We start from the raw sequence: 27,678 nt of genomic DNA on the forward strand, positions 1-27,678 counted from the left end.
GGGACTGCTGACTGCTAATCAGACAAAACTGTTCCGATATGTTTCCAGAGCAACATCTGCATAATACTCAGTGGCTTTATTTTATAAAGGCCCTTTCGCTCTTCACTTCAGAATGTGAAATCAATCAGGAGTTTGAGCTCAAGTCAGCAATTATCAGAGGCAACAAAGGGCAGATACTGACCCTGGGTTTGCTTTGGCAACAGCAGGCAGAGAAGTGATTCACAGCTTTCAGTTTGCTGAGCATCTGGCAGCAGCCAGCACTGAGATGATTTTATTTATGACACTGAACAGCTTCATATTTTTACAAGTTTCCCTTTGCATCATGAGGGCAGTTGAGAATTGGCTTATTCAAAACATTCAAATGATCAAAATCCCATATCCATGTATAACTCTTCGGCCATCCTTCCCTACTCCTCTCAGCTTGGGGAAGCTTTTAGGTCACGCTTACTTCTCTCTCCTCTTCAAGTATACACTTGCATCATCATTTACCCAAGCCAAACACCACTCTCAACTGTGAGAGCATGCAGGGCATATAAAGCATTTTATTTTTATTCCTTCCTCCTCTCTCCAGAGTCCAGAGCCAAACAGAGCAGTTACAATACCCATCTTCTACACACTGCTGCTATGTGCATATTGACACGACCTCCTTGATTTTCTTTTCTAGCTCAAAGTATCTATTTCCTTATCTCCCACAAAAGCTATTTTTACATGCAATAACAATATCTAGTTAAAAGACAACTGATGCAAACCCAGAAGCCTTCTCAGTTTGTCTAACAAAGATGAGACCAATGAGCGGAACAAAAACATAAAGCACAGGATGAGACCATGCACTCCTCACATGTGCAGGCTGTCCTCCACACAACACTCCACAGCCATCTGCTGAGCAGAGAAAACGATGACATAAGGGGCTGACAAGCAGCAGCCCTGGACATCCACCTTGTCTTCCCTCAGTATCCAAGAGGAACTACAAAGCCACCAAGTCCCTTTACACTATCCTGGCACATGCAATGTGCAATAGGTACCTACCCACAGCTTGTTCAGAGTAACTGCAGCTCACTAGGAAGTTTTGCAGCTTACTATCTTTCTGTTTCTTTGGGATATATTGCATTTTGAGTCTTCCAATTTGGCATTCTGGCCACTTTACCCCGTGGGAAAACCTATGTCTGTACAGGGGTGAAGGGAGAGGGCAAAAGAGCACGACAAAACCAAGCACACTGATGTATGGTATCTTTGATAATCACCTGTCCTGCTGTACTCTATGAAGGTGATAAAAAGAAACAGTATATGTTTTACTACTCATTTCAGGAGTTTTCCTAAAACTCATGTGAAGGAGACTGAAGAGTTTATATTTAGACTCAGAAAACATTAAGATTTCTAGAGAAGTAGAACTTTTTCTTCCCCATACTTCCTCAGTTGCTCTCTTTAGGAAGGTTACTCACACAGCAAAGTAGAAGTGTTTCTCCCCAACCCCCACAGAAGTCTTATTATTGCAGAACGAGAGGCAAGAGTGGAAGGAAGTTGAGTCCGAAGTCCTCTAACTGCACTCTCCCTTACTGGCAATATCTTTGCTCTGCCTGATGTGCTTCACCTACATAAAAGCAGAGCGAAAGGTGGGAGGGAGCACGTGAACTTCAGAGAGTGGTGAGTCAGCTGATATAAACAGGAATGATTCAAGCACAAACATATACCTGACATTCAAGTTTCTGACTCTTGCTCCCCTTCTACAGAAGAGGTGCCCCACATCTGTTTCGGAGCCCATCCTTTTCAGCACCTATCTCCATTCCCCTGGATGAGGAAGACCCACAAAGCCTGAACTGAGTGGGAATGCTGCTCTGCCCAATAAAGCATAGACCAGATAAAACATCAGCTGAGAAGAGTAGTAAGGAGGACATACACCACACAAACACATTCTTTTCCTGTTTCTCCTTGTCTACGTGCCCTCCATAAAGCTGGCAAGACACCAATCATTCACATCTTGGAAAAGTTAGGGAGACAGTTCCCCAAAATCAACTGTAGTTGTGCACTATTTGGAAGTTATCAGAGTCCAAATAGTCATCCAAAATATTGAAATCATTGAAAGACAGAAAAACTCTGCTGGAAAGCAGGAAATTTCCTATCTTCAGCAAGTGATAGGTCTGGTTCTGCCTCAAGCCATTCCGTGACCAGGAAGTGTTTATGGTAACGTATCTGTGAACCATATCACAGAACTGTACAAAATATTCCCAACGTAGCAACACTGATTTGGTTGAGTATGTTTCTGAATCTGTCTTGGTACTGGCACCTCTTCTGTTCCCTTTTATATCAAATCTGTGCCTATTGGTCTGGAATTACATGACTAGCTACAATATTGCTCACCCATGCCTTATGTCTAGAAACCTGAGGACCTGACTTACCCCACTTCAGTCACAAAGGTTCTTACCTGCATCTGGGACCCAATAACAGTATTATTGCAGGCCAACTCTGTTTTGTTGATTGTGTCTAGCAAAGCAGTTTTGCCCACATATTCTTTATTAGAGTTTAGATGCCGCTCCAGCAGGTTCTGCACATCAGCACTGTACTGGTTAGTGAAGGCTTCCTCGTACTGATCTGTCCACAGGCGTATTCGATTCTCCCACCCTTCAGCTGTGTTTTCATCCAAGGCATGTGCTTCAGAAGGGGAATTCTGCACCAAACAGCAAAGAGTGAATGGCTAGCACACAATGGGAAAAACCTATGCACAGTGCTCTGAGCATGTGAATACTCTACACAAAAAGGCAGATCTATTCCAAGCTAAGAATGTCATGGTTATGAGGACACCTTTTTCAGAGCCTGCATCCTCCAGAACACTGTACAACAGTGCACATACAGAGAACTCCATGCAGGACTAAGATCTCTTGAGAGCTGGTACTTGGCACTGCTACATACAAGAAAATTAAGCTGGTCCATGGCCAGAAAAGGTTTTTTTAAGTCACTTAGGAAAAATAATTAGGTAGATTTAAAAAGCAAAGGAACAGAACACACAAAGGCAAATAAATGTCATGTAGGTTTGCCCTACAGTCAACCCACTCATGCCCAGCATAATGCTAGGTGATGCTGACTGCATCTCAATCTTTGCAGTGACTGATCCAAAAATACTTCTGAACCTTCTCGATAAACGGTCATCAGGGTTTCAAGAAACTGAACGTAGAGCATAAGCTAATAGCCAGAGGGTTAAAACTGCGAGTCCTAAGCAGTGTAAAGAAGAGAGGGCAGAATTAGGTAATCCACTTAGATCATCTTGGAAGGGAGGGGAAAAAAAGCAGCTGGTAGGGGAAAAAAAAGACCCAAACAAACAAGCTTCATTCTTGACTTGACAGTAGTTGAAGTAATTCAACAAATACTATTCCAGAGGTCAGTAACTCCACCGGCTTCATAAGGGACTGAGACATTTGTGACACTGAGCTCTCAGTGACAAGGACCACTGAAGAGCAATCATTATTTTCATCATATCTATTAAAAGCATGAAAACTCTTCCTACATTTTTACCCTGCAAGGCACTTGTGTACTATGCAGTTAGGTGCATACGGACAGACACACCACAGGATTGTCCCATTTCCTCTGAGCCACCTGCTAGAAGCCACTGGCAGCTACAGACCTGGGGTCAGATGGAGCTGACTGAACTTTAAAGCACCTCTTGTGTTTCTAAGAACATGTTTAGCTCAACGTCTCCTTTTTTTTGGCAAATAAAGTTTCTATCAGACAACCACACCTACGAGTATTGCCGAGAGTCAGAGATAAATGTATCATGTCATCCCATCCCATCCCTAGTAAGAGGATGTGGAAAGAAACAAGGCCACACTGCAAGGGACTCGCAACATTAAACCTGTGTACTGCTTTGATGCCCAGGTTTAAAATAGCTTGGATGCAATTAAATGATAACTGACCTCACAGAAGAGTGGCTACAACCAGTTCTACATCCCTTACATCAAACACCCCACTCCCAAGTGTCATCAATCAGTCATATCTCTTGGAATTGGATGATATTACCCCATAGAAAGCTATCTGAAGCAGAAGCAAGGTTCAAGGGGCAACTCCTGTGATGCCCTTTTGAATAGGCCTGCTTGTGGTGCATGGTAAGGCTTGAGATTATTCTGAGGCCAGTCCCACAATCAGAAATTCCCCAGACAAACCAAGAGGCACAAAATACAGGGGAAAACCCCACCACCATCACAGAGGGTTCTCAGTTCTACTCACCTTCATCCTCAGAGACTTTCGTGAACCCTCTCGAAAGGCCTGTCACCAAACAAGGAGAAAGAGAGAGAAAAGACAAGGCATTATATATATATATATACACACACACACTCAGAATTAGTGTCCCAGAACCACACTAGATCTCACTGCAATGGACCAACCCTTAACAAAAGATGATGAGAATTACAGGAAGACCTACACAAGGAGCAATGGACTTGAACAAAAAGACTTTGCAATGCAAATCCAGTGGAAACTGCTGAAAAGCTCGGCAGCCAGGATTGCTGAACTAAAAAGGCTGCCTCATACTTCGTAAAAACCTCAAGATCAAAACCAAAACTGTCCCGACTAACCCCACTTGCTTTGACAGAAGAAAGGGCCACCAACAGAATCAAGCTGGTTCACACCAAAAAACCCTGAAGAGCTCACATGATTCCCGCTCCCGGTCTTTTATTTAGTCAGTGCCTACCAGAAGAACTTCAAGGGAAACCTAAGCCAGGGAAAACGATGGTAAAGCTAAGCTGATGATGGGAAGAACCAGCTGCTCACACACTTGCATTCCAACATAAGCAACCCAAAATTATTTCAGTCCCCAAACCCTCACAAACAAGACTGTAAAGTCAGCCCTCATCAAATGTTCAGCACTACCTACGTAGTTTTCCACACAGGCACTATCTCTGTCCCTAAACAGTGCCAAGCAGCTCTGTAGTCCAGATTCCTTAACATAGCCTGCTAAGAAATGCCACGGTCCCTTTGGTTTTGATTGCATTCACACACTGCCCCTTTGCCACAGACTCCAAAAGCTACTTCCCCAAATGCTAATAGACCAGAAGGGAAAATATGTAATCGAATCCAAGCTCTGAGCATGAATGGGCAGCGTTGGGAAATAAGGGTGGAGTTCCAGCAAGGTAATTTTTAAACCAACAGCCACGTACTTGAGCAGGTCACAAATACAAGGCGTCACGTTATTACACCAGAAAGAGCAATTCCTGACAGGACAAAAGTTCCTTGTCTACTGCCAGCTTGTCACCCTGCTCCCAACACTGCTCCACAGAGCATTCAGAAGGAACTGCAGCAACCTTGTCTCACTCCACATACCTTGATCTTTTTGGCCTTTGGAGCAGTGCGAGCTTTTTCTGTGCTCCTCTTCCTCTTCTTAGGTTTGCTTCTACGGACACGGTTGACAGTCAGCGTGATGCTTGTAGGGGTGTGCTGTGTAGCTGTGTACAGCACCGTAGAGGGAGATAGTTCTTCATCCCAGCTCTCAGTTGCACTGCTGTCCCCACCTAGAGAGAGAAGTGCTTTGTTAGCAATGTTTTTATTCATCCCAGAGAGAACAGCTTACCCTTATGTCCATTTTCACCAAGACAAGTTGATGACCCTGCATAGCTCTTCCATAAGACAACTATTCCGCCTCAGTTTTCCCACCCAAAATGGGAACAGGTCTCCCAAACTTCTGATATCTCACAGAATGGCACTGATCAACATTTCCCTTTTCTGTTCACAAGATAATCTGATTCTCCCAAGAGCTAACTGAGGAGAGGTTGAAGGAGAGGAGAAAATCCCAGTGTTTGGGGGGTGAAGAACATTAGTGGGCACTGATCACAGCTGGATGATTACAACAGTCAAAAGATGAAGGTCTTGTAGAAAGAAAGCAAAAGTCACCATTATCAGAACTACAAGCCCAGCCTCACCTGACACGTTGTCCTGCTTCCGGCGGCGGAGTCTGATCACCTTCCCCCTGCTCATTCCTCTGCCAAAGGAGAATGCACAATTGAAGCTGGTTTGTAGGAGTAAAGTCACTTGAAATTCAACAGGATGTCACAAGATGCGTGCCCTCAGTGGGGCCCAGGATGATAAGAACATCGATTTAACATCCTCATCTCCACTCCTGGTGCCACCAACACTTGTCAGGCTGACAACGCAAAGGAGGAGGGTCAATACTGGGTAAAGCACTGGAAAGAACGCTCCAGTTAGCAAAAGGAAGTCCGTCCCACAGCCCAAACGTGACACAGATCGGTAGGAGAAGTCAACACAAGGAGCAGTCTACATCTGCACTGCACCAAAGCTTACCTGCACTTTTCACACTTGAGGAGGAAACCATCTTGGGAGACACTGCAGTGGCACCAAGTGGGAATTGATTCTCCTTCTGAGGAGCTCTCACTGTCCCCGGAGTTCTCCTCATCAGGCGAGTGCAGGCCGTTCAGTTCTGCACGAGGTATAATGGTCTGGACAGGAGGAGAGGCTGGCGGCGTTGGAGGAGGAGGGGCTCCATAATTATGATCCTGAAAACGAGTATTTGCAGTACTACTTTTAACATGAAGATACGCTGCCTAGAAACTGAAGCCCCAAATTCACAGTTCCCAGGTTATTATCTAACAACTGGTGTAAAACAGTAGCCTGAATTCCTCAATCTACCAGGCGTAGAGTAAAGGTAAAGCAATAGCTCTGAAAGATGCAAATGGTTTTCTTCTGCATCAATGAATTAAATTCAAAACCCATGAAAGCAACAAGGCTATTTCAACATTAACTGTTGTGCTGCTATTAATCTGACATGACATCAGTGGTCAAACATTGCAACCGGTTGCCCAGAGACGTTGTGGAGTTTCCGTGTGTTGAGATATTCAAAACCCAACTGGACACAACAGTCCTGGGCAACCTGCTCAAGCAGAGTCAGCCTGAGCGGGGGGGGGGTGGATTATGTGATCTCAAGAGGCCCCTTCCAACCTCAACGACTCTCTGATGTCCTGTTCAGCCCATAGTTTCAAGCCACGCTCCCACTCCTCCTGACTGTTCCTTGTTCCTCATAGTTATAAGTTAGCAATACGAAAATCTGCACAGTTGAAACAAGTATAAATAGTGCATAATAAAGCAAATGGGGCATAAAATTACCACCAGGAAAATATTACATGTTCAAATATAGTCACACTTCATTCATATACTTCATTCAGTTAAAAATCTATTACCTAGAACGCTAATAAAGCTTGCTATGGAGTATGCAAGACTTCACAAACAATAAACACACAAATGCAAAATGTATGGCAGAACTCAACTGTAACTCAGTGCTCCCTAATGAATTTCCTAAGGCTTAACAGGCAAAGAACTATGGAACAAGGAGAAACGAGTAAAGTAGACAGTAAAGAGCTGATTCACTGCAGAGAGAGTACTCACTGCGTAAGGCAGCCCGCGATAGCTGTGTTTCTGGGTGGCCCCATAGCCGTGGCTGGAGTACACATTCTTCTCACTGACAGCTGGACTAGCTTCCACAGACTCTGGGCTGCAGAAAGGGCCAGAAGTAAAACCCATCAATACAACATCATTTCTTTAGTGCTGGTATTTCACTGCTCTTTTCTATTCAACACATGAGCTCAAAATGAAGAAACTTCATGAAATCGAGGTGTGATTATGTGCTTCACCAAGCATCATGTGTGCAGAAGTTGTACAGGATGAACCTGCTTTCAGAGGGAAGGAACTGAGTAAGGGCCACCCTGGATAACTCATTAAACTGGGTCTCAATCTGGGAAGTTCAAAAGATAATTAGCATGTAAGAAGCTCAGTTTCCTTATTGTCGAGGAAGTTGGGTCACGTTCAGCATCCACGTCTGAACTCAGGCAGCCTAATCTCAAAGCCACTGAACAGTGCTGCCATTTTATCTCTGCAACAGCTTATTTCAAATAGCAGCTAAGCAGCTTTCCTGCATCTGTGCTTGTTTCTCTTTCCCTCTGATACTAATTGTTAGCCAAGTCCAATGTCCTGTGATAAAGTCTGCATGAAACCTGCAGCTGCCCTGACAGCAACTACCAGAAATTGGAGATTCCTGCTACAAAGAGGCAACAAAATTCATGACCTGGACAGACAGTGGCCACAGACAAATCAGTTTTGCCCTGTGCTTTCTACGCAGCAACATGGTGTGCAATGTGCTCAATAGGAGATTTGCTGCTGAGGTACAATGCACTCTTCCACCACACGGTGGTGAAGAAAAACAGCTAAAAATGAAAGGTATATCCTTAGCAAAGCTGCAGAAACCCTGCTCAGAGAAGGGACAGCTGCAATTCAATGCAGGGAGTATTAGGTAATGAGGCTACAGACAGAACACCAGCAAGGAAACACACTGTCTGGTACAAGCAGAAGATACGAGTCAGCTAAACCTCTGCACAGATCACAAGCAGGGCACACATCAGAACACAGCAGAATGTTACTGAATCATGTCTGCAGGTGAAATCTCCAAAATTACAGCATGGAGCTGAGCAAGCAGGAAAGAAAAACACAGGAAAGGAAAACTTTACCTTGGACCTGTGCTGCTTTGGTGAGATCTTGCAAGATTTTCAGTGGGTCCTACATTGTCAGTGTGAATCAGGCAGCACTCACACAGCAATGGCCAGTGGCCACGCACGGGGCAGTGTTTAGGCACCACCCAAGAACACTAACCCCTGTGTCCTTTGGACTTCCTATTAGCTCTTGAAATCTCTGTTGCGCTGAAGTTTGCCCCACCCTGCCACCAAACCCCATACACTCTCCAACACACCAACCTTCTGAGCTTCTGCCTCATGCTGGAGTAAGGTAGGTCTGTCTTTGCAACATAAAGTGGCAGCAATAGTACAAAGAACTGCAGAAAATAGAAGACCTTAAGCCTAAGCAAACCACTCGGGATTTAGGAGCATGTCATGATAAATTAAGTTGGTTTTCAATGTAACTAGAGCCAGCTACATTGTCAAAAGCAGGAGATGTAGGCAGCAGTATCTCTCAGAGGATATACTTCTTAATAAAAGACACCCTGTAGAGCTTGTCACATAATCCAGCCTTGCTGGATCTTTGCGACAGTCGTTTAGGGCTTCCAGATTGGTACAGAGTTAAATCCCTTCAGGTTTAGTCGTATTTTCAGAAACAACATTAGAAGGAAAAGAGCCTAAGCAGACTAAGCAGCAGATCCGTCCTCTGTCCAAGTCACCCACATTCCTAACTCCAGTCAGCCTGGAATACCAGCAATGCTGCTGCAAGCATTAGCAATAAAACTTCAAGACTGTTGGTGCAACGGTGTCCAAGGGCAACAACGCTGGGGCCCATGCTTCCTCAGCAGCAGCCCGCCAAGGAGCTTCAACAACCTCGTATGTGCAGGCAGATTAACACACAAAAACTACTCTGCAGCCTCCACGTCACCCTCGGATGAACCCTTCAGCATTTTCACTTCCCCTCTGTATCACAGGCCTTGGGAAGATGCTAAAGCTCAGCCCGAAAATATCCAGCTCGTTTTCTTTTTACCTTCCCACTGCCTTCATGATGCTCGTCTTTGAAATTAATCCCTTATAAGAGACAAGCAGCTCAGGTACTCCAGACTTCATGCATCAAACTAGTAGAGTTTCAATGCAGAGCCTGCAGAATAAAACCCTGGCATTCCCTATTTTCAGAAAATAGACAGAAAAACCAATTCAAAGATCTTCAAAAGCCTTTTTTCAGAGCGCTCCAGCCTCAAGTTGGACCTACAAATTTCTAACAGCCAGGGAAAAAGAAAATGCTTTGCAGGTTTGCAGACAGTCTTTCTGATATTTAGTTCTTAAAGGGGCATGTGTAGATATATCTGTCTCTCCTCTCCAAAAGCAAAGTGCCTGGTACACGAGCAAACTATTTAGCACTCTCTCCTGTCATAAACAGTTTAAAATTCCTATATGTTGAGTCTTCAAAGTGCTCGTGTGGGAGAAGATGGTGACAAGAAATACTGGATGTGAAACCTTGAAAAGGGAAGGATCATATACCCACTGCAGAAGAGTGACTGACTAGATTCTACTCCCTGTTTAAAAACAACACATAAAAATATGCGCTTTAGGATGGAATGAAGCATCAAAAAGAGGAATGCCCAGAATGGGGCCAGTGCCAGGACAGACAAAAAGAGCATTAGCAGTCTTGCAGAGAGCACACTGTGTAGTCAAAGTCTGTGCATAGACAAATCAGGGCAAGATGGAAGAGGAAAAACCATGATTCATACTCTAGCCCACTGCTCTTACAGCTCAAAACGAAGAGTCTGCAGCAATGTTTGCTCTACGCTGATCAATCTGACAGGCACGTATTTACACAGCAGGTACCCTGAAATACTACATGGGGGAAATCTATCTCCAGAATACCCTGTGTAAATTTTTGTAAAGACATGCTACAGTCTGTATTTCAAAGGAGGATGCAGGAAAGCAGGAGGTAGAAGCACACAGAAGTAACTCGAGCCCTCCCTCTTGCTCTCAACAAAACCACGGTACTCATCTGAGCTGACATCATTCTAACAAGGGTTATAAGAGAAGATCACAGGGCAGGATTTTCTGGATTTGAAATGCTCCTGACTCCTGCAGAAGCAGAGTCTTTCTAGAGAAATGGTACATCCCCTCCAACAGGCCTCAGAGACAGTGCTACAGTGAGAGCCCTGCACAGGGTCCTGTGGCAGGGACCCTGAAGGATTGACTGCCCACTGAGGTGCGCTGCTTGGAACCTGCTCAGGGGCAGAAACAAAATAAAGGTGTCTCCCCAAGCTGACGCTGTCTCACATATCTGGCCAAGCTCCAACAGGGTCCAGAAACCAGGTTCTGAGTCTGTGCTAGCAGGCTCTACTGAGATGGGGGTTCAGCACACTGATTCTTCATACAACACACTTTTGGAAAAGAAAACCTTGTACCTTGCCAACATCAAGCATGGGTACAGCAAATGCGCAACTGCCTGCACTTGAGTATGGACTTACTAACCAAGCTGATACAAACCCCATGGTTGAATGCCTCATACTGCTGGAATTCTCCTTTTCCCCATCTTTTGCACCAAACTTACCAATTTCCATAACACTGCATTTGTTAAACACTCAGAGCCTCTGCATTCATCTCCCACATAGGCAGAGGACCAGCACCCCCTTTCTCTTATGTGGAGAAAGCACCAGCACTGACCCTGCAGCCCCACTCCAGGGCAGCCCTCGACACCCTCCCCTCCTCCACGGGGTGACACTCACTCCGATCCTGCAGCCATGTCGGAGTAGGACGTATCTGGTGTGGTGACTCCCAGAGGGATTGCAATGCTCATGACGCCCGTCGGGGATCACGGAGTCCAGAGGGCAGCGACCGGCCGCTCCGAGGGCGGAGAGGAGCCGCAGAGCCTCGGCCAACACGTCACGGACATGGGGAAACCTGCCGGGGTAGAAACAAAGCATTGCGTCTCTGCTAACAGGGTGAGGTCTCCCTGTGTAGCCCTAAAGAAGGATTTCATAGTGAATAAAAGCAGGAACAGATTTCCATCAGTGACATGTCACATCATTTTCACTGTATTTTGATACGTGGGGGCAGGGAAGAGGTAGCTGGTAGCAGTTTGGTGGTGGTGGGGTTTCCAGTCTTGGACTGACATGCAATGAGCTGCTCTGCCATAAAGCCGATAATGATCCTTCCCTCCTCCCCCAACTAAACTTAGGACTCATTATCAGATAAGCAATCTATTAGCTCCTTCTGCATATTAAGCAGCAGCTGTCACCCATCACCCTCAGCCCTCCATCAGCATTTCCTAACCCCTTCCCCAACCAAGTTGCAGGCAAAGCCCCATGTGGGAGGACAATGAGACAGAGCCAAGGTGAGACCTCTTGTTCGAGATCAGCTTGTATTTGCATTCATGGCCCATGGCACGGGTGAGCGTGACGGGCAGGGTGGTTATCCCTGTGCTGCCCTCGGCAAGTGAGGCCCGTCCTGGATTCCGCTCTGATTCCCTGATTGTCCGAGATCCCGGCGGACACCTCCCCGCGGCAGAGCCACGTCAGACGTCTGGGCGCTCGCGCATGGGCTGCACCGACCAGAGCCACGGCGGGGCCATCGGCTCGGCCTGAGTCACGGTGGCGGCATCACGGGGCGCAGCCGCCGGCCCCAGCAGGGAAACCCGTGCCCAGGCTCCTCCTTCCCTTTGCTACAGCCAGCAAAAATCCATGATAAATGTGAGCTTCCAAGGGTCGGGTGGCAGACGGGGGGAAAACGGGATCAGCTCCTCGTTATGTAAATAACCTCAATAAGACCTTCATAAAGGAGCTATTATTCTATGCAGCTCAAAGAAAACCCCCAACGACACAGAGAAAGTGCATAGCAAAGGTAGCTCCAAAACCAAAGAGAGGATTCAGCCATGCTCTTCTCCACATGTTAAACTTTAAGGGCAGCCTTGAATAACTTCCCACAGCCTTCCTCCCAGCTCTGGCAGCACGGATGAGCCAGCCCCTGCCCTTGCCGACAGCCATCACATGCTCCCTGGCATCCCAGGGCTCTGCCAGCAAACCCTCCTGGGCTACAGAGAGGCCGTGAGCCAAGTTGTCCTGTGGGTAGTGCATTTCTCACAGGGAACTGCCTTTGGACACCATAGTCCAGCCATTGTTTAGCACACAAAACCCCCCAGAAACACAAAAACACATGCTGGCTACAAGGGCAAATGAAGGAAGAGTCAGAAAGTTTAAATGCTATATGCTATAGTGCCTTTTCCTGTCGAGAAGGCACAAGGAAATACTTTCCTGCTTCATTACACATTCCTAAGAGAAATCTTTCTGATAGTGACACGAGGACAGTGAATTACAGAGGTGGCACATAAAGATCTAAATGGTCTGTGGCAATTCCCTGTTATGCCCCAAAGCAACGGCCTCACAGGGAGGGGGAAGATGAGACAAGAAAACAGGCAGGACTAAGCTCAAACCTGAGACGGCCTTGATTGTGTTTTCCATAAAAATAAAAAGACCTTTAGGAAGAGTCTCATTTACCCTTCCTCATGCTTGTGACAGAATTGTGATTTCTACACTGACACCAGATGAGGCAAACTGCTGCTAAAATACAGCTAAAAGCTCCAGACATCAATCCCTGCTCCGACCCAGTCACATAAAACGCTGGCACAAGGTTAAAAGAAAACAGTTTCTCAGTGTCTGAAGGATTCTTCCCTTTTAAGGGACATAGAAAAATCCTCTCACCTACCCCCAATTCTCTTAAAACACTTGATTAGGTATTTTCCCCTGCTCCCATTGATCTCTTGCCTCTGCCACGAGCATTCCCAGCTGGCAGCAGCCTGAGATTTCATCAGGACAAATTCCGGCTCCTGCCTGCTCGTGACTCAGCAGAACTGGAGATTTCAGGTGCGGCTTCTGGACTCGAATCCCAGGATATCTGGTCAGTCCTGGGGTAACTGGGGCAAGTTTTCAGCCACTTCTCATAGGAAACCCTTTTCCCACCAACGCTGTGCAATCAGCACTGCATAGAAACAGTCTGGAAACTCCCACTTTTGGGAGAAGCTTATGGGAGAAGCGTGAAACACCAAACAGAAAGGTTAGACAAGGCGAATTCCAGTTCAGTCGCTTTTTGTTGACCCAGCGGTACTCACCCAACCATCAGCCCTGCTCAGATTTTGCTGTTTGTTGCTGCTGTTTTATGTGTACTTTCAACTTTGACAGTGCAACATTCAAAACGAGTTGCTGAGACCAATCTCGAGTGCTGCCCAAGACCACATCACCTTCGGGTTAGATCACAGTCTGGTCTGCATGAAACTTGGCCTGGGAACACCCAGAACATGAGCCTGCACAGAACGTACTGGGGCTGGGATCAAAACATTCACCCATCAGACTGGCTCATTTCCTGTATATACAACCCCCAAGCTCCTTCCTACCTCTCCCCCCAAAAATACAGAGCTGTATGGAAGGAAAAAAGAGCCACACCAAGGGCTCTCCAGTGCCACTGGAAGACGTTTTCCCCGACATTCAAAGTCTTAATATAAATTTGCTGAACTTCAGACCACAGCACAAACCTTATGGTATATTTCTTCTTGAAATCAAATGGAAATAGGAATTTTGAGTTCAAACTTAAACAGGGGAGATTTAGGTTGGATATAAGGAAGAAGCTCTTCCCTGTGAGGGTGCTGAGGCGCTGGCACAGGGTGCCCAGAGAAGCTGTGGCTGCCCCATCCCTGGCAGTGTTCAAGGCCAGGTTGGACACAGGGGCTTGGAGCAACCTGCTCTAGTGGAAGGTGTCCCTGCCTGTGGCAGGGAGTTGGAGCTGGAGGAGCTTTAAGGTCCTTTCCAACCCAAATCATTCCATGATTCTATGATGGCCTAATAGGTAAATAATATTTAGCTGCATTTGAAAATGTAGGTTTTAAAGATATTATTTTTCCCCTCTTTTGGCATCTACAGGCCTACCTCCTTAACTAGTCATACAGGTACAAAGACACCTGGTCTTCCTCAACATCATCCAAACAGCCCAGATGAGCATCCACCTGCACAACCACCTCAGTGTTGGGATCCCCAGTTTTCCCTCAGCACAGATCACACACCAAGGGACTCACCCCCCTGCAGCCCATAAGAGGCTGCCTTAGCTAGAATATGAATATATGCTCTTCAATTATTTCAGGTAACATTCTGTATTGATCGGAAGAACTATAATAAATCTAAGTGGCCAAACGAAGGTTAGGCAACACCTGCTAGAGCAGTGAATTTAATCTTGCAAGCTCTGTTTAGGATGCAGCAGCCGCAGCGTTGCACTGGCCCACTTCCACAACCACTGCCGACCATGGTACAAGTCAAGCAGATGCAGAAAATTTACTGCTAGAAACTCTATTCATTCCTGGTGGTGGTAAAAGTCAGTCTTAAAAGGAACAATCAAACATGTTCAGTCAAACAGCTCACTAGGGCTTCCTTCTTCAAGCTGTGGTTGTGTTTTCACTGGTGTCCTGGTCTCTCAGACCCCTCTGGTGTGCAACACTTGGTGAGAGACGCTACAAAATAGTTGTGATCACCATGGAAAATTCACCCCCAGACAAAAATCCCTGGGCAGAGCATCACAGACCGCATGTGTTCCCTGAATTCACATGCCCAGGCTCCATCAGCATTTGGTGCTGCTCTACAGCCTCAGGAGCGCTCCCCTTGCACCCTCCCACAGTCACAGACTCAAGGGTAAAGCAGTTACCAAACCGGGCGAAGGACAGACAACCCAGGATTACTAGTATCCAAATGATAACCACCATCCTCTTCTCCATGCTCAGCAACAGGCCTACACGTCACCTATATAGAATGAGCTCCATATATAATGAGTTGCACATCTTTAAGCTCCCAAGCTTACCAGTCACATTGAATTCAAAGCGTGTTTCTTCTCATTCATCTCACACTGCCACAGGCCAGAGCTGGTGGCAAACTGGAAGTAGCAGCTCTGCCATGCAGCCTTCCTTGGCACCCTCTCCATCAGCCTCGGCTGGGACGGAGCCAGCAAATTCTGACCCGTTCATAGTTATGCTGTCATGTGCACCAACGGCAAACTGCTGCAAGTGGAGCAGCATAAAAAGCATTACCAGGCTTACAGATCCTGTTTCTTCATCTTTCCCCCTGGAAATTTTGGAATAGCCAAAATCTACAGGATATCTAATGTAAACATGAAGTGCTTTCATACTACTACCGTATGGAAAAAGTCCATCTCATCAGCCAGTGCCACCCAAACAGAAGTGCAGCCCACCCAAGTCCAACCCTGCCTCTCTCAGCACACCCATAAACCTCGTGTCAAGGACAGATCGTCACAGAACGTCAAGCACCTTTAGTGCAAGCAGAACCAGATCAAGGGGTTTTGTATTTAAAACAGATAGCCCAAAGAAAAAAAAGCATCAAATTCCCAGAATTTCAGATGTGTCACTCTACAAGGACACTTACAGAGAGGCAGGGGCAGGGCAGAGCAGACAAATCCTTTAGTCATTCAACTCCAACTTACCCTGAAACATAGATTCCTAAAAGTACTTGAATTATACCTCAGTCTACCAATACAAATGTTAAGCTCTGCTCTGAAAGCAAGCTGGGTTCACAAAGCAGCAAGGAAACAACTGTGCCAGCCTTAAAAAATGAAATATTGACATGAGGATTTACTGTCATCATTAGTACCATCTATCATCTGCTAGGTGACTGACACAGCAAGACAGCAATCCATCCACTCCACAGGGTCTGGGAGAACTCAGTCCTCGTCCACAACAGACAGGATCAAACTAACAGGCAACACAAGTTGTCAGTGACATTAGCAGCTACTTATGCATACCACGACAGCCAAATTATTGACAAATATAGTGCAATGGTTAAAGATTTCTCTTAGAGCTTTCTTAAGACTCTCTCCTGTTTCATACATAAGTTACTATATACAAGAAGAAAAGCTATGTATACAGTTGGTTCGGAGTTCATCTTGCTCCCTGGGATCTGGGAGAGCATGATAAAGCACCAACAAGCTCTTAGAACAATTAGAACAATAAGTGTCAAAAAGCAACAAGGCAGCAAGACCTGGTCCTGCTCACCATGCTGCACAAGACCTGGAGTCAAGGATGCTGCTTTTAGGACATAAGTGATTTCAAACAGCTTTTGGTACCTGTGGGCCTGTGCATTAGTCAGGTTGTTCCACACAAGATATTAAATCATATTAACGATTCACATTATTCTTGAAGTACTTTCTGGAAGCACCAGAAACTACCTCAACACACGTTTTAGCTAAAGTCACTGTGGTACAGCTGTTCAGTGAAGACCACGTTTAAAACTGAGCTACAAGCAAGTTAAACTGCTGGGAACTAAACCCCTTTGATTCAATTTACTCAAACTCAGTTTAAGCTGTTTTAAGGCAATTTTCATCATGTCCATCCATGGGATTCCATCATTTTATCTGATGAAGAAAACATCAATTTTAGTTAAACTCCTCTGCAAACTACACCCTAAGGGGCTGCAGACGATGACAGTGAGCAACTGAAAGAAATTAAACCATCAAGCAGAGAAATTACAAAATGCATAGTCAAGAATTCTCAGCAACTGACCCAAGACTGCAGAGACCCAGAAAAGCAAGAAGAATAACCTCAAAACTTTGCTGCTGCTTCAGCAGCCAAGAAGTTACGCAAAACCTCTTTGTTTTGCAGATAGAAGTAAAAAAATCCTGTGTTTTTCTTTTGGAATCATAAAGGATTTCAGGTATTATGATAAGAAATAGAAGAGAAATTTAATAAGAGATAAAGAGTGGGCAGATAAGACTTTGCCTCCAGAAATACCTTCTAGTGGACAATTCAACCACATTCTTTAAAGTCTAATACACTCTGGAGATGGAGACTTCAGACAAGGGTTTGTTTGGACTTTCTTATTACATCTAATTTGCATCACAGAACCTTACTGGAAAGTTTAATTTATATCAATTGGAAACTGGTTGAAGAGTCATAGCCAGGGATAATTCCATAGAGAAACACATGCCAAATTAGAAAGGGGAAGTAAATTACAGCATAGCAGTGATCCGTGGCAGAGCAAATTGTTCTGAGGTATGTTTATGGAGAGGTGACAGACACCAGCGGACTTCGCCTGTACCCCATGACCATGGGAAGGGACCCGGTGCATTTGCACCCAGCCTGCTGAGCAGGAAGGTGACAGAGATGATGTTTTAAAGGAATAACAACGCAAATGTAAAGGGGAAAAGACCGTCCCAACCAAGAACTCCATACTGAGGTCCTCATAACTTTAAGGGCTATAAACAAAAGGAAATCTTCAAGAAAACTTCGTAAGACAATACTGTGAAAATCCAGCAACCTGTGTGAAATATTAACACCTTTAAAAATGTTAGTAATCAAAATAAAACTTAAAGAATAATGGTGATGGGGGAGAAACTCAGAAAAACCCCATAGACTTGGAATACTTTTTGGCCTCTTTCTATGCTGAAAGCATTGGTTTACATTGCCTCTGTCTCTCTCAGCACCACAAATTGTTTTTGATGATGACAAATTCCTCAAATACTGAAGTACCTAAAATGATATTTTCAAAAATGAAAGGAAGCCCCTGAAAACACTTATTTTTGAAAATACTGTTTTTTATTCTTTCCTGAAAGATATACAGCAATACAAGAGACCAAAAAAAAATTACACATAAGACCCCACAGAAATGATGATACAAGACTTACTAAAGTAAATGGAACAGGAAAGAGGAAAACCATCCCTCTTTTCTTTCAGTTCTACAAACTTCTGATCTGGGACAGTCACAGGAGAGAACTACTCTGCAGTGAGGGGATCACATCCCAGTTCCTGTGCCAGCTCTATACTGCGAGTTTGCTGCTCTCTTTTCCCACCGGGTGAAGGAGAACACTCAAATCTCTGTATGTCACAAAAAAATAAGAGAAATGCAAACAAAAAGGTTCAGAACTGATATTTGGAGATGAAGGGCTGACAACTAACCTCCAGTGAATCCAGCCCTGGCAGCTGATGTTACTGCTGCGACTGTCCCTTCGAAGCCTTTGCCAAACCAGGTGGCAGGAAGGAAACATTGCCATGTCTCATCAAGTGCAGTTGATGCCAAGAGGACTGGACTAAAAGCAGAAGCAGGTAAAATACATATTCCCTTTTATATACTGTTATAGGGGCAGACGATTAGGAACAGCAGTACTGGAAACACCACCGTTCAGTCCACCACACTGTGTCCATATAAATCCTGTTTTCAGTATCAGCGTGGGGCCTGTCTACACCAGAAAATGGCCACAGTTAAAATAAAGACTCAAGATAAATTTAAATAATATAAACACTGGTTTAAGCCTATCAGACCAGAGTGTTTCCTTGTTCTAAATTTTGCTGCTTGTGAATGTAATAGTACTCACAAGTGGTTGTACCTGTGTAACTATGAAACTTGCCTAAGTAGACAAGCTCCAAATGAAAGAGGTTGTCAGACAACCCCCCTCAAAAACAACTTTAGATCTTGAAATTGTGTTTTGAAGGTATTTCAGAGAAAAGCCTGTACCACATGCAAGGTCAGAGGGAAACAAAGTAATAAAGGGCAATAACTAGGATCAAATCCAAACCCAGAGAATTACAGTTCCCATGAGAATCCAGGCAGTCCAGAGTCACGGGAAGTCGCTGTATATAGCAGGGGAATCAGCAGAATTTACTGGCATGGAGCAGAAGTTGCAACCAGTGGAAGGCTAACCACAAACAAGCTGCCAGGAGTAGGATTGCAACGTCCAGTCCTAGTACTGGAAAAAAGATTTCTCCATAATCCCACTAAACACTCTCTGCCTCGCAGGTCTCGCTGTACGTCCTTTATACATCTATTTAAGGCCCCCCACGTGATGAAGGCTCCTGCATGGCCACTCCCAGCTGGGGCAAACAACTCGGCTCCAGAGGAGACTCCAGCAGCCGCTTCCAAGGCAGACGTTGCATCAGCCAGGTGTGCAGGAAGCAGTGGAGATAAAGCAGCTGTTGAAGGGGCTCTCGGACGGAGGCCGCTTCAGGAATCCCGTGCAAAAGACGACAGGAAGGAGAGAGACGTTCCGCACACAGAACGAGCTTCATCGGCTTCAGAAAGCCTTTGTGCTGGGGCTCCGGACCTGGCTTTTCTCCCAGAGATGATGCAACACTGAGGAACAAGGTCTGTGCCAGAGAAAACTATTCACAGGCTATGCAGATGGCAACGCAGCCAAAGGCTCTCACATCAAAACACGCCGGAGCCCATCCAGGCCTGGCGAGCCCCCCCCCCCCCGCCCCAGGCCTCCCTTTGTGCCCCCCAGGATCCTCCATTTCACGTTGCCACCTCGCTCCCAGCACAACCACGGCTTCGAGGCAGAAGGAAGCACCTTATGACAAAGAAGTAAAAGGGGGTTTTAAAGTCGTGCAAAAAATCCCAGCACGTCCTCTGATGTGTTGGAGAGAAGAGACTGAGCTCAAAGCCTCTAATCTCCCAGACGGGGATCCTCCCGTCACCGCGGCTTGCCAGCGCATGCCTGAGCTCCCCAAACACGTACGGCAGCCTCGGCCCCGCTCTCACACACCAGGAAACCACACAGGGACAGCCCAGGCAGCCATGGCAACATCACACAGTGTGGCAATTATGGAGCCATGGCTCCCAAGCAAAGGTTCAGCCTTCATTTCCATCACAGCACTCATTTAGAGCCTTCCCCCCCTCAGCCCGACCATCCCTGAGTGCGTTCCCACCTCCAGCTTGTCTTCTGTGGTCTGTGACCAGTGAGTTCTTCAGCCCTGCACCTGGGCTCGACATCATGCAAATGCATTTTTCTCCGCGTTGTAAGTTACTCCAGGCTTAGGTAATGCTCTTGTGCCGCGTCCCAACAAACACCGGTTTGTCTGACGTGCCTCGAGTGGGAAACCAGGCTGCAGAGACACCTGCAACCTGCGCCGCACACAGCCACAGCCGGATCCATTTACTAACTGAGCTACGTAATCACTGTTAGGCACTCAAACCGAGTGGATTTCACAGGATTTCAGCAATGTTTCGGTGTTGAGGCAGGTTTCAAAGCTCAGCCCGCAGCACGGCCCCACCACATCGCCTTCTCTGGGATGTCTTTGTAATTGCCCAGAGAAGCTGTGGCACTTGCCCAGGCACCAGTGTCCAGTGGCACCCTTGGTCATTTAAGATGGTTCTGAGACCCCAAGAAAATCCACGCATTTCCTGTAGATCTACTTTTCCCAGCACAAAACCTGTTAGAGAGCAGACAGAATCAGCAGGACAGCGGTGAAGAGCAATCACAAAGGCCCAAAGGTAGCAGCATATCAGCTAAAAAGCCTTATTTCCTCTTCCGCCCACTTGATGATGCTGAATTGTGCTCAAGAGATGTTCTTCACTGCTGTTAACTTGTCTGGCTTACTTGCATGTTCTGTTATATTGTATTTTGGCACTGGCAAGATACATGCTGATCCCAAGGCATGCCCTGACTGCATGCTGGATCTTCCATGCATGGTGGATATTCACCCATGTATTACAGTATTACAATATTGCAGTAGTCAGATTTGCAGAATAAACCATCAGCCAACAATATCCTGGACAATCAAGCTTTAAGGGATATAAATTTTCGTAAGTTATTTTGGTAAGTTTTGGTAAAACAAGATAATCAAAGACTTACTCTTACATGAAGGTATTAAAATACTTGATGAAGGTATTAAAATACTTATTCAGGAAGCTCCCAAATACCTGCTTCATAAGTGCTGTCAAGAAATGCAAAGCTGAGTGGTACAGACACTGCTGAGAGCCATGGTCACTTTTTTGACTAGCCCATTTTTTTGTCAGCAAGATGAAAAGCAGCTAATCCAGTTGAACACATTTTCAAAGGAAATGCAGATGACCAGAAATTAGCAGTCAAAAACTTGCAACCAGTGACTGAATAAAGACAAAAATCATTCTAACCAGATATATTTCTTGCAGATAAATTACTAATTTCTTCCTTTGAGAAGAGCTTCTTCGAAGGCACAGCACTGTAACCAATCACCTGAACTGCTTGTGGGTGGTAACACAGGAGTACTGACATCAAACAGTTGGCCAAGGATACTCATTTTAGAGCTCTCACGAAAGTGATGCTGAGTGAGTGGTTCTGTAACACATCTATGCATTGCTATCTGCTACCACAACCACTGGCTTTTTTAAATGTTAAATTATGAGCTGAGTAATATATTGAGGGCATTTTCATGATTATCAAAAATGCAACTAAGCACTGGTATGTACAACCACACGATGAAACTAAGAGGTTGGAACATGAGAGCTGCTCATCCTGAAGAGACCAGCAACCCACCTCCATCAGCAGGTCATCTCCATCAGCCTCTCGATGCTGGGGAGTCGGGGATGATGGCACAGCAGAGAGGGGAGGCACGGAAGGGGGGAGATGTCCTTACTGCTAAGCCTTCACCATCTCTTTTGTGTGCAGTGCTTTCTGCGAGGTGCTTCTGCAGGTTAAGACAGATAGGGCTGTCTGGATGAGGTGAGTAGCAGGTGTTGCTGCACTAGATCTTGGAGCTGGAGGCCTTTGCTTTACATTGTGTAGTGCCCCAACACGTTTCTGCAGTTTGCTGTCCCTTTAGCCGTAAGCAAGGAAACTTGCAGTTGCTAGACAACCTCCTTCCCACCTCAGAAATAGCTCGATTTATGTGACAAATCCATAGGCTCAACATTCAAAAAGCTACAGAGTTTTGAGCTGCCTTTTATTCCTTTAGGACACAGAAGCATTTCCTTACTGCAGAGCTGCAGAGATGAGAGCGATGGGGCTCCTCCCTGGCCGGACCCGGAGGAGGAGAGGAGAGGCAGGAATGCAGCCACACAGGAGAGGAAGCGAGAGCAGCCCAGGTAGCTCCAGGTCCTCCTCTGCACAGGCAGGACCGACCAGGAGAGCTTTACCTGCACAAAGCAGCAGATCTTGAGAGCCACCAGAAGGGAATTTCAGAGCTCCGCATGTCTGCAAAGGCATCTGGAACAAGGTAATGTATGGAAATATAGAAACTTGGCAGCCGGCGAGGGAGTGGTGGAATGGACAAACGCAAATAAAAAGTAGCAGCATGATCTGGAGCCATTACCAAACTGAGTCACTCCATTCCCCAGGTGAGTTTACAAAGTGAAGGAGGAGCAGAATCGCTGAAGTATTCCCATTTGGATGGCATGAAAACCAGGAAACAAGTGCCATTAGAACAGTGCTTCGGAACAATTATTTAATATTGGTTCAGAAATGAATAAACTTTCTGACTAAATCCACTTAACTTGAGAGATAGAGACTATCCTACAGTAACTTAAGAATGAAACCTAGCAGGATTGCTGGTGCTCGCTCTGCCTCTCAGAGGAGCTGTGCTCATATTGCCATTGCGCAAGTTTCTTAATGCTGTTTCTAAAAAAGGATGAAAAAGATTTACAGACTTGTGCTGCGGTCAACTGGCACTCAGAAATGCTCATCTGAATACAGCGAGTGCACACACTTACATCAGGGCTTCTCTGAAGAGGCTTTCAGAAAGCCTTAACCATATCTTAAACATCTGAAGCAACGCAGGATGGGAAAGAACTGAGTTCCAACGATGCAAGCCACAAAGCATTAAATTTCAGAGCTCCCTTCACATCATGTCTTACGCAAGGCAGTATTCTAGCACCAGGTTAACTATTTCTCCTCTAAGTTCATCTTGATTTCATGATCTTGGCTCCGACAGCAAGTGCATGTATCTGAACTTGTGCCAACTGATCATGGCATGGATCCTTTAAAGATTGTTAAACTCCAGTGTCAGGAATGCAGCAGACATGAGCTGGGCCTGTTTTAAAAGACTAAGATGAATGTTTGCTCCTTCCCCCTTCCCTGGAAACCACTCCAATGCTTAATTATTATTGCTAGAAACTGCACTTCCAAGATTGAATTTGTCTAACCTCAGTTGATATTGCCATGCCTTTGTCAGCAAATCTCACAAGTCCTTTTAGAGAAAGATCAAGTCCTCTCTCCATTGTCTTTTCAATAAGCTGAGTAAGTTGAGCTCCTTTAAGCCTCACATCATGAGGCTTATTTTCCAGTCCCTGGATCATTTCTGCAGCTGTCCTTTGAATTCTCTCCAAATACACTGGCATCCTTCTATCCTTGAAGCATGGAAACCCAAATTCAATTCCAATATCAGCCTCAAGGTTGCTGTGTTTATACGATTACTTATTTTTGCTTCACATTCCATTCCCCCACTTTTTTTGTTATCCTCAATATGCCCAAGAATCACATTAACCCTTCTAAATGCTGCCCCAAGTACCATGTAGAGGGAACTAAATGCAAGGATCTTAAAGCCCTCTGAGCTACTGCTTTCCAAAATGCTGTTGCAGTTTATAGGTGGGTTTGCAGTTTTGCTAACAAATGCACCTCCTTGCAAGAGGATGGATTCATATCTTTTATGGAAAGGTGGAAAAACAATTCAGAGCTCCCTAAACACACTTTATTATCCCACTAGTGTCTCTCTGACGGAAGCGCTATCAAATATTTTATGCTATCCAGATAAATAGATTCTAAAGAGCAGTAAATGAAAAGCTGATTTCATCTCACAGCCTTCTATAAAGCCAGGTGTGTCCTTTCCAAGTTACAATCCCAGATATTTCAGATCTCCACTGTTAACGCCGTTTCTCCAGCACAACCATTTTTAGTGTCAGAGTATCTTGCCTTCTTCTTCCTAATTCCTGCCCTCTCCACCCCAACCAGGCATGCCCCCCACACCTCCTACACCCTCAGAACCACAGAACACTCCAGGTTGGAAGGGGCCACTGAAGGTTAACTGCCTGAAACCCCCTCCTCTCCCCAAAGCAGAGCCAATTTGGATCAGGTTGCTCAGGGCATTGCTCATTTCTTCTCCAGGGCCACCAAGTGTTTGCGTAACTACGCATTTTAAGGCCAAAAATAACCTTCTAATGATCTGACTTTCCACCTAACAAAGACTGGAAAATCTCACCTAGTCATTTCTACACTTGGCATTGCAGCTCACAAGCGAGCTAGGCCGTGTTTGTCAAGCACAGCCTACAAAACAGCATATGGATTTACCACAATTCTTTGGGGGGAACTGAAACGCATGCAACAGGCTGCAGCCCAGAGGTCCCCAGGCAGCATCAACCCACTATTAAGCCTTCACAGTGAGCACAGCACACATCTGTAGTTCTCAGGAAAAAAGTATAAAACTTGGGGGTTTTTTTAAACTAAAAGTACATGAAACACTTTCTCAGAAGCCTTTGAAGAATGCTTCAAACTACCCGAGTGAAACTGCTCCAGCTCTAACTCCTCCAAAAGGAGACTGCTCTTCCACTGTATATGTGGGTGACTTAAGATGTCAGCTTTCCCAGTTTTGTGAAACATGTAGTAGTGGCAAATGTAGTGATATCATCTTAAATGTCATCTTCCATGTCCACAGTGGTAAGATTTATCAGCACCTACCTTTATCAATATAATATACCAGCACCTATCTTTATCAATACGTTTATTTAACAACACACTCGCAGCATCTGTTTCCTTGACTACCTGAGTAAGGATGCCCGTCACCCCTTAACCAGCAGAGTATCTCTCAACCCACACAGGCCAGTCCCTACAAAGCTTACCAGTCACTAACAAGAATCTCCCCCACCCCTCCAAAAACCCCATAATTATATCAACAAAGGACTATTGTGGACATGTATTTATTCACACAAAAGCATGTCATAATAGTGAAGTTCTCCCCCTTTCCTTAAAGAATAGCTATGTGAAATCAAAGTGACTAAGAGCAGGGCTGGATTTATGTAACAGCATGAACCACTACACTGAAATGGGAGATGCTAGCCAAGATCCTGTGATCCTCTCACCTTACATTCTTCCCTAAGCATGCATTTTTGGCCCTGTCAGAGATGAACAAAACCTTCACTCTGACTCAGGAGAGCCACTCTTGTTCTCACATTACATTCCCTGCTCTCCTGTCCAGGATTATCAGTGCTGCATTCCCTGCCAGCAGCAAGGAACCTCTTTAAACTTGGAAAAAAAATGTGGAACGGAATAAAAAAAACCCCCAAGAAATCCCATCACATGAGTAAATGAAGCTTGACAGCATGATGGATGCTGCAGGTTCACCACTATGAAGGCACTCCTAAGAAGATGGCTTGTGCCTGTTACAGCTTCACAGAAGCACAACAGACGCCGGTTTGCCGCATTCAGGAGGGAGATGCTCAACTATTTAGATTGGATGCATTTTATATAAGACTGAAGATGACTAAGTCACAGCTGGACAGATTATGTTCTAGAAGCAAGCTACACGCTCCTCCCTGTACCTTAAACAACAGCATTTCCTACTCTGCATCTTCTCTCCTTTCAAACACAAGACACTGAATTCTCCAATGAAAAGAAATAGCCAGAAAATATTCAGGGCAAGATGCTTTAACCGAGAGGAATTTCACCAGTCATCCTAGGGCTGATTTGATTTTGTCATTACGGAAAAACTGAGACCTACCAAGACCTCAGCTGGGTAACAGTGGGATAGGAGAATGATCTCAGCACAGGAGGGGAACAGCGCAGGCAGGGATTATCTTCCTGAACAATACAGATAGACTTTGTGTGCACTGAAGATCCAAACAGAGTTTGCCAAAATACTCTGAAGGCCCCTTCACATAGTTTATCAGTCCTGAGGGCTACAAATCAGTAGCAACATTGTTCTTAACCCGAGCTATCTTGTAGCATTACAAAGCTAGTGAAAACAAGCAGGAAAAACACCCTGCCTCGTACTACTGCACTTCCCCATCAGCAACTCAAACAGGAGATCTTTCCACCTGTATCCACCTCATAATGTGCTCCCCCCACACCTATTAACATCACTGTTAAAACCACTGACTGCTTTACTGAAAGAAACTAAAGGCACATAGAGAAGCAACACAGCACTGCAGAGCATGGACACGTGAGGGCTGGTGTGGGAGAGACAGCTACCAAAAACGTCTGAGAAGCAATGTGTACGGCTAGATCAGGAGTCAAAAAAATCCATGTTTTACCTCCACACTGCCTACAAGATGTCCTGTGCAAGCTAATCCCTTCTTTGTGCCTTCAATTTCCTATCAGTGAAATCAGAATACTACCCGAGATGTCACGCACAGTGTTTCTACATGTGAAAGCTGGAGCTGAATCAATGGATCTAACCATAAATCACTGTGGCCATTTCAGTTGTTTCATTCATGGTCAGTATGGGCTCAGGACCTACACATGCACCCCCACTGAGAAGCAGCAGCTTCCCAAAACGCAGGGATGATCAGTTTAACTGAAGAGATTTTAACCTAAGCTGAATTACACCTCAACAGAACAGAACTCCACAGCAAGTCCCACTGCTCAAGACGACTTTTTACACTTTAGTCCCATGTACTCTTTCAGTAACAACCATCTTTCTTAACAACTTAGGTAAAAAGTTTCCATCGTTTTTCAAATGCATGTCAAGGCCACTTATTTCCTCCCTCATAACCTTCTCTTCACATAAAACTGGGAATTCCAGAAGTCCTTGCAGATGTTACCCCAACACAGAGACTCTCACAGGAACAGCCTGCTTCTCTATCACTCAGGCAAAGGAACAAGGCCTTAAACTGTGACACTGGCAGAGCAACAGAAAGCTACAAACTTTGCTTGCAGGAACAGCCTGCTCCTAAATCACCCCCATCCATTTCCACTCTGTGATATGGTTTAAAATAAAAGAAGAAGGAATTTCCAGACCAAGGATTTCACCAGAAGGATCCTGGTTACGTTTTCCTACGGTTCTGCAAAACCCAGAGAAGTCACATCAACGCTTGGACGCGCCATTTCGTTCTCCTTCAAGGTCCTCTTCAATGAGCTGACACTTCCCAGCTGCCAGTCCCAAGCTGCACCCCGAAAGGGCTAACGAATGACTCCAGGTTTCAGTGCATAGTCTCACTTTTAGAATACACCAGTGCTTTGTTCTTTATTAATTTATTACTTCTCTCTGCGTATGTAAGACTTAGAACTACAGGAGCAGGAAATGTGACCCATTAATTTCACTCTCAGTTCTCTGGCGGCTTGTGGGGAAAGTCTTTTCCCAGTCTGTGAATTTTTCATCTTATAAATTGTGTATCTGAACTCTTCCTAAAGGATATTCTGAATCCACAATGTCCAAAGAGGACTTGTGCCACGAGATGCAGGCACTTCTGTGCTTGGCTTCTTGACTTCCTCTGGCTGACCCACGCCATGCTCCGAGTGTTTCAGGAGCTAAGCTGGAAAGGCAACAACCACTGCTCCTCAT

At 45.3% G+C, this 27,678-nt stretch overlaps 1 protein-coding gene across 6 annotated transcripts in view; it reads right to left on the minus strand.

Moving 5' to 3' along the window:
* The window catches only part of SETD5 (SET domain containing 5), a 64,000-nt gene that overhangs the window by 27,050 nt on the left and 9,272 nt on the right, over window positions 1–27,678 (minus strand). For 3 of the 6 annotated variants that reach the window (XR_003993886.1, XM_030502373.1, XM_030502377.1), the window contains exons 2-8: window positions 11,180–11,354; window positions 7,378–7,483; window positions 6,280–6,491; window positions 5,901–5,959; window positions 5,305–5,492; window positions 4,213–4,251; window positions 2,420–2,662 (exon numbers count right to left, since the gene is read on the minus strand). Coding sequence is in view for 5 of the 6 variants with exons in the window: in XM_030502373.1 (XP_030358233.1) it covers window positions 2,420–2,662; window positions 4,213–4,251; window positions 5,305–5,492; window positions 5,901–5,959; window positions 6,280–6,491; window positions 7,378–7,483; window positions 11,180–11,250 (918 nt within the window). In the remaining variant the exon portion in view is untranslated. The other 3 variants (XM_030502375.1, XM_030502374.1, XM_030502376.1) reach the window with 3 other exon arrangements.

The sequence above is a fragment of the Strigops habroptila genome, chromosome 11 (genome assembly GCF_004027225.2).
Source record: "Strigops habroptila isolate Jane chromosome 11, bStrHab1.2.pri, whole genome shotgun sequence".
Lineage (NCBI taxonomy): Eukaryota > Metazoa > Chordata > Aves > Psittaciformes > Psittacidae > Strigops > Strigops habroptila.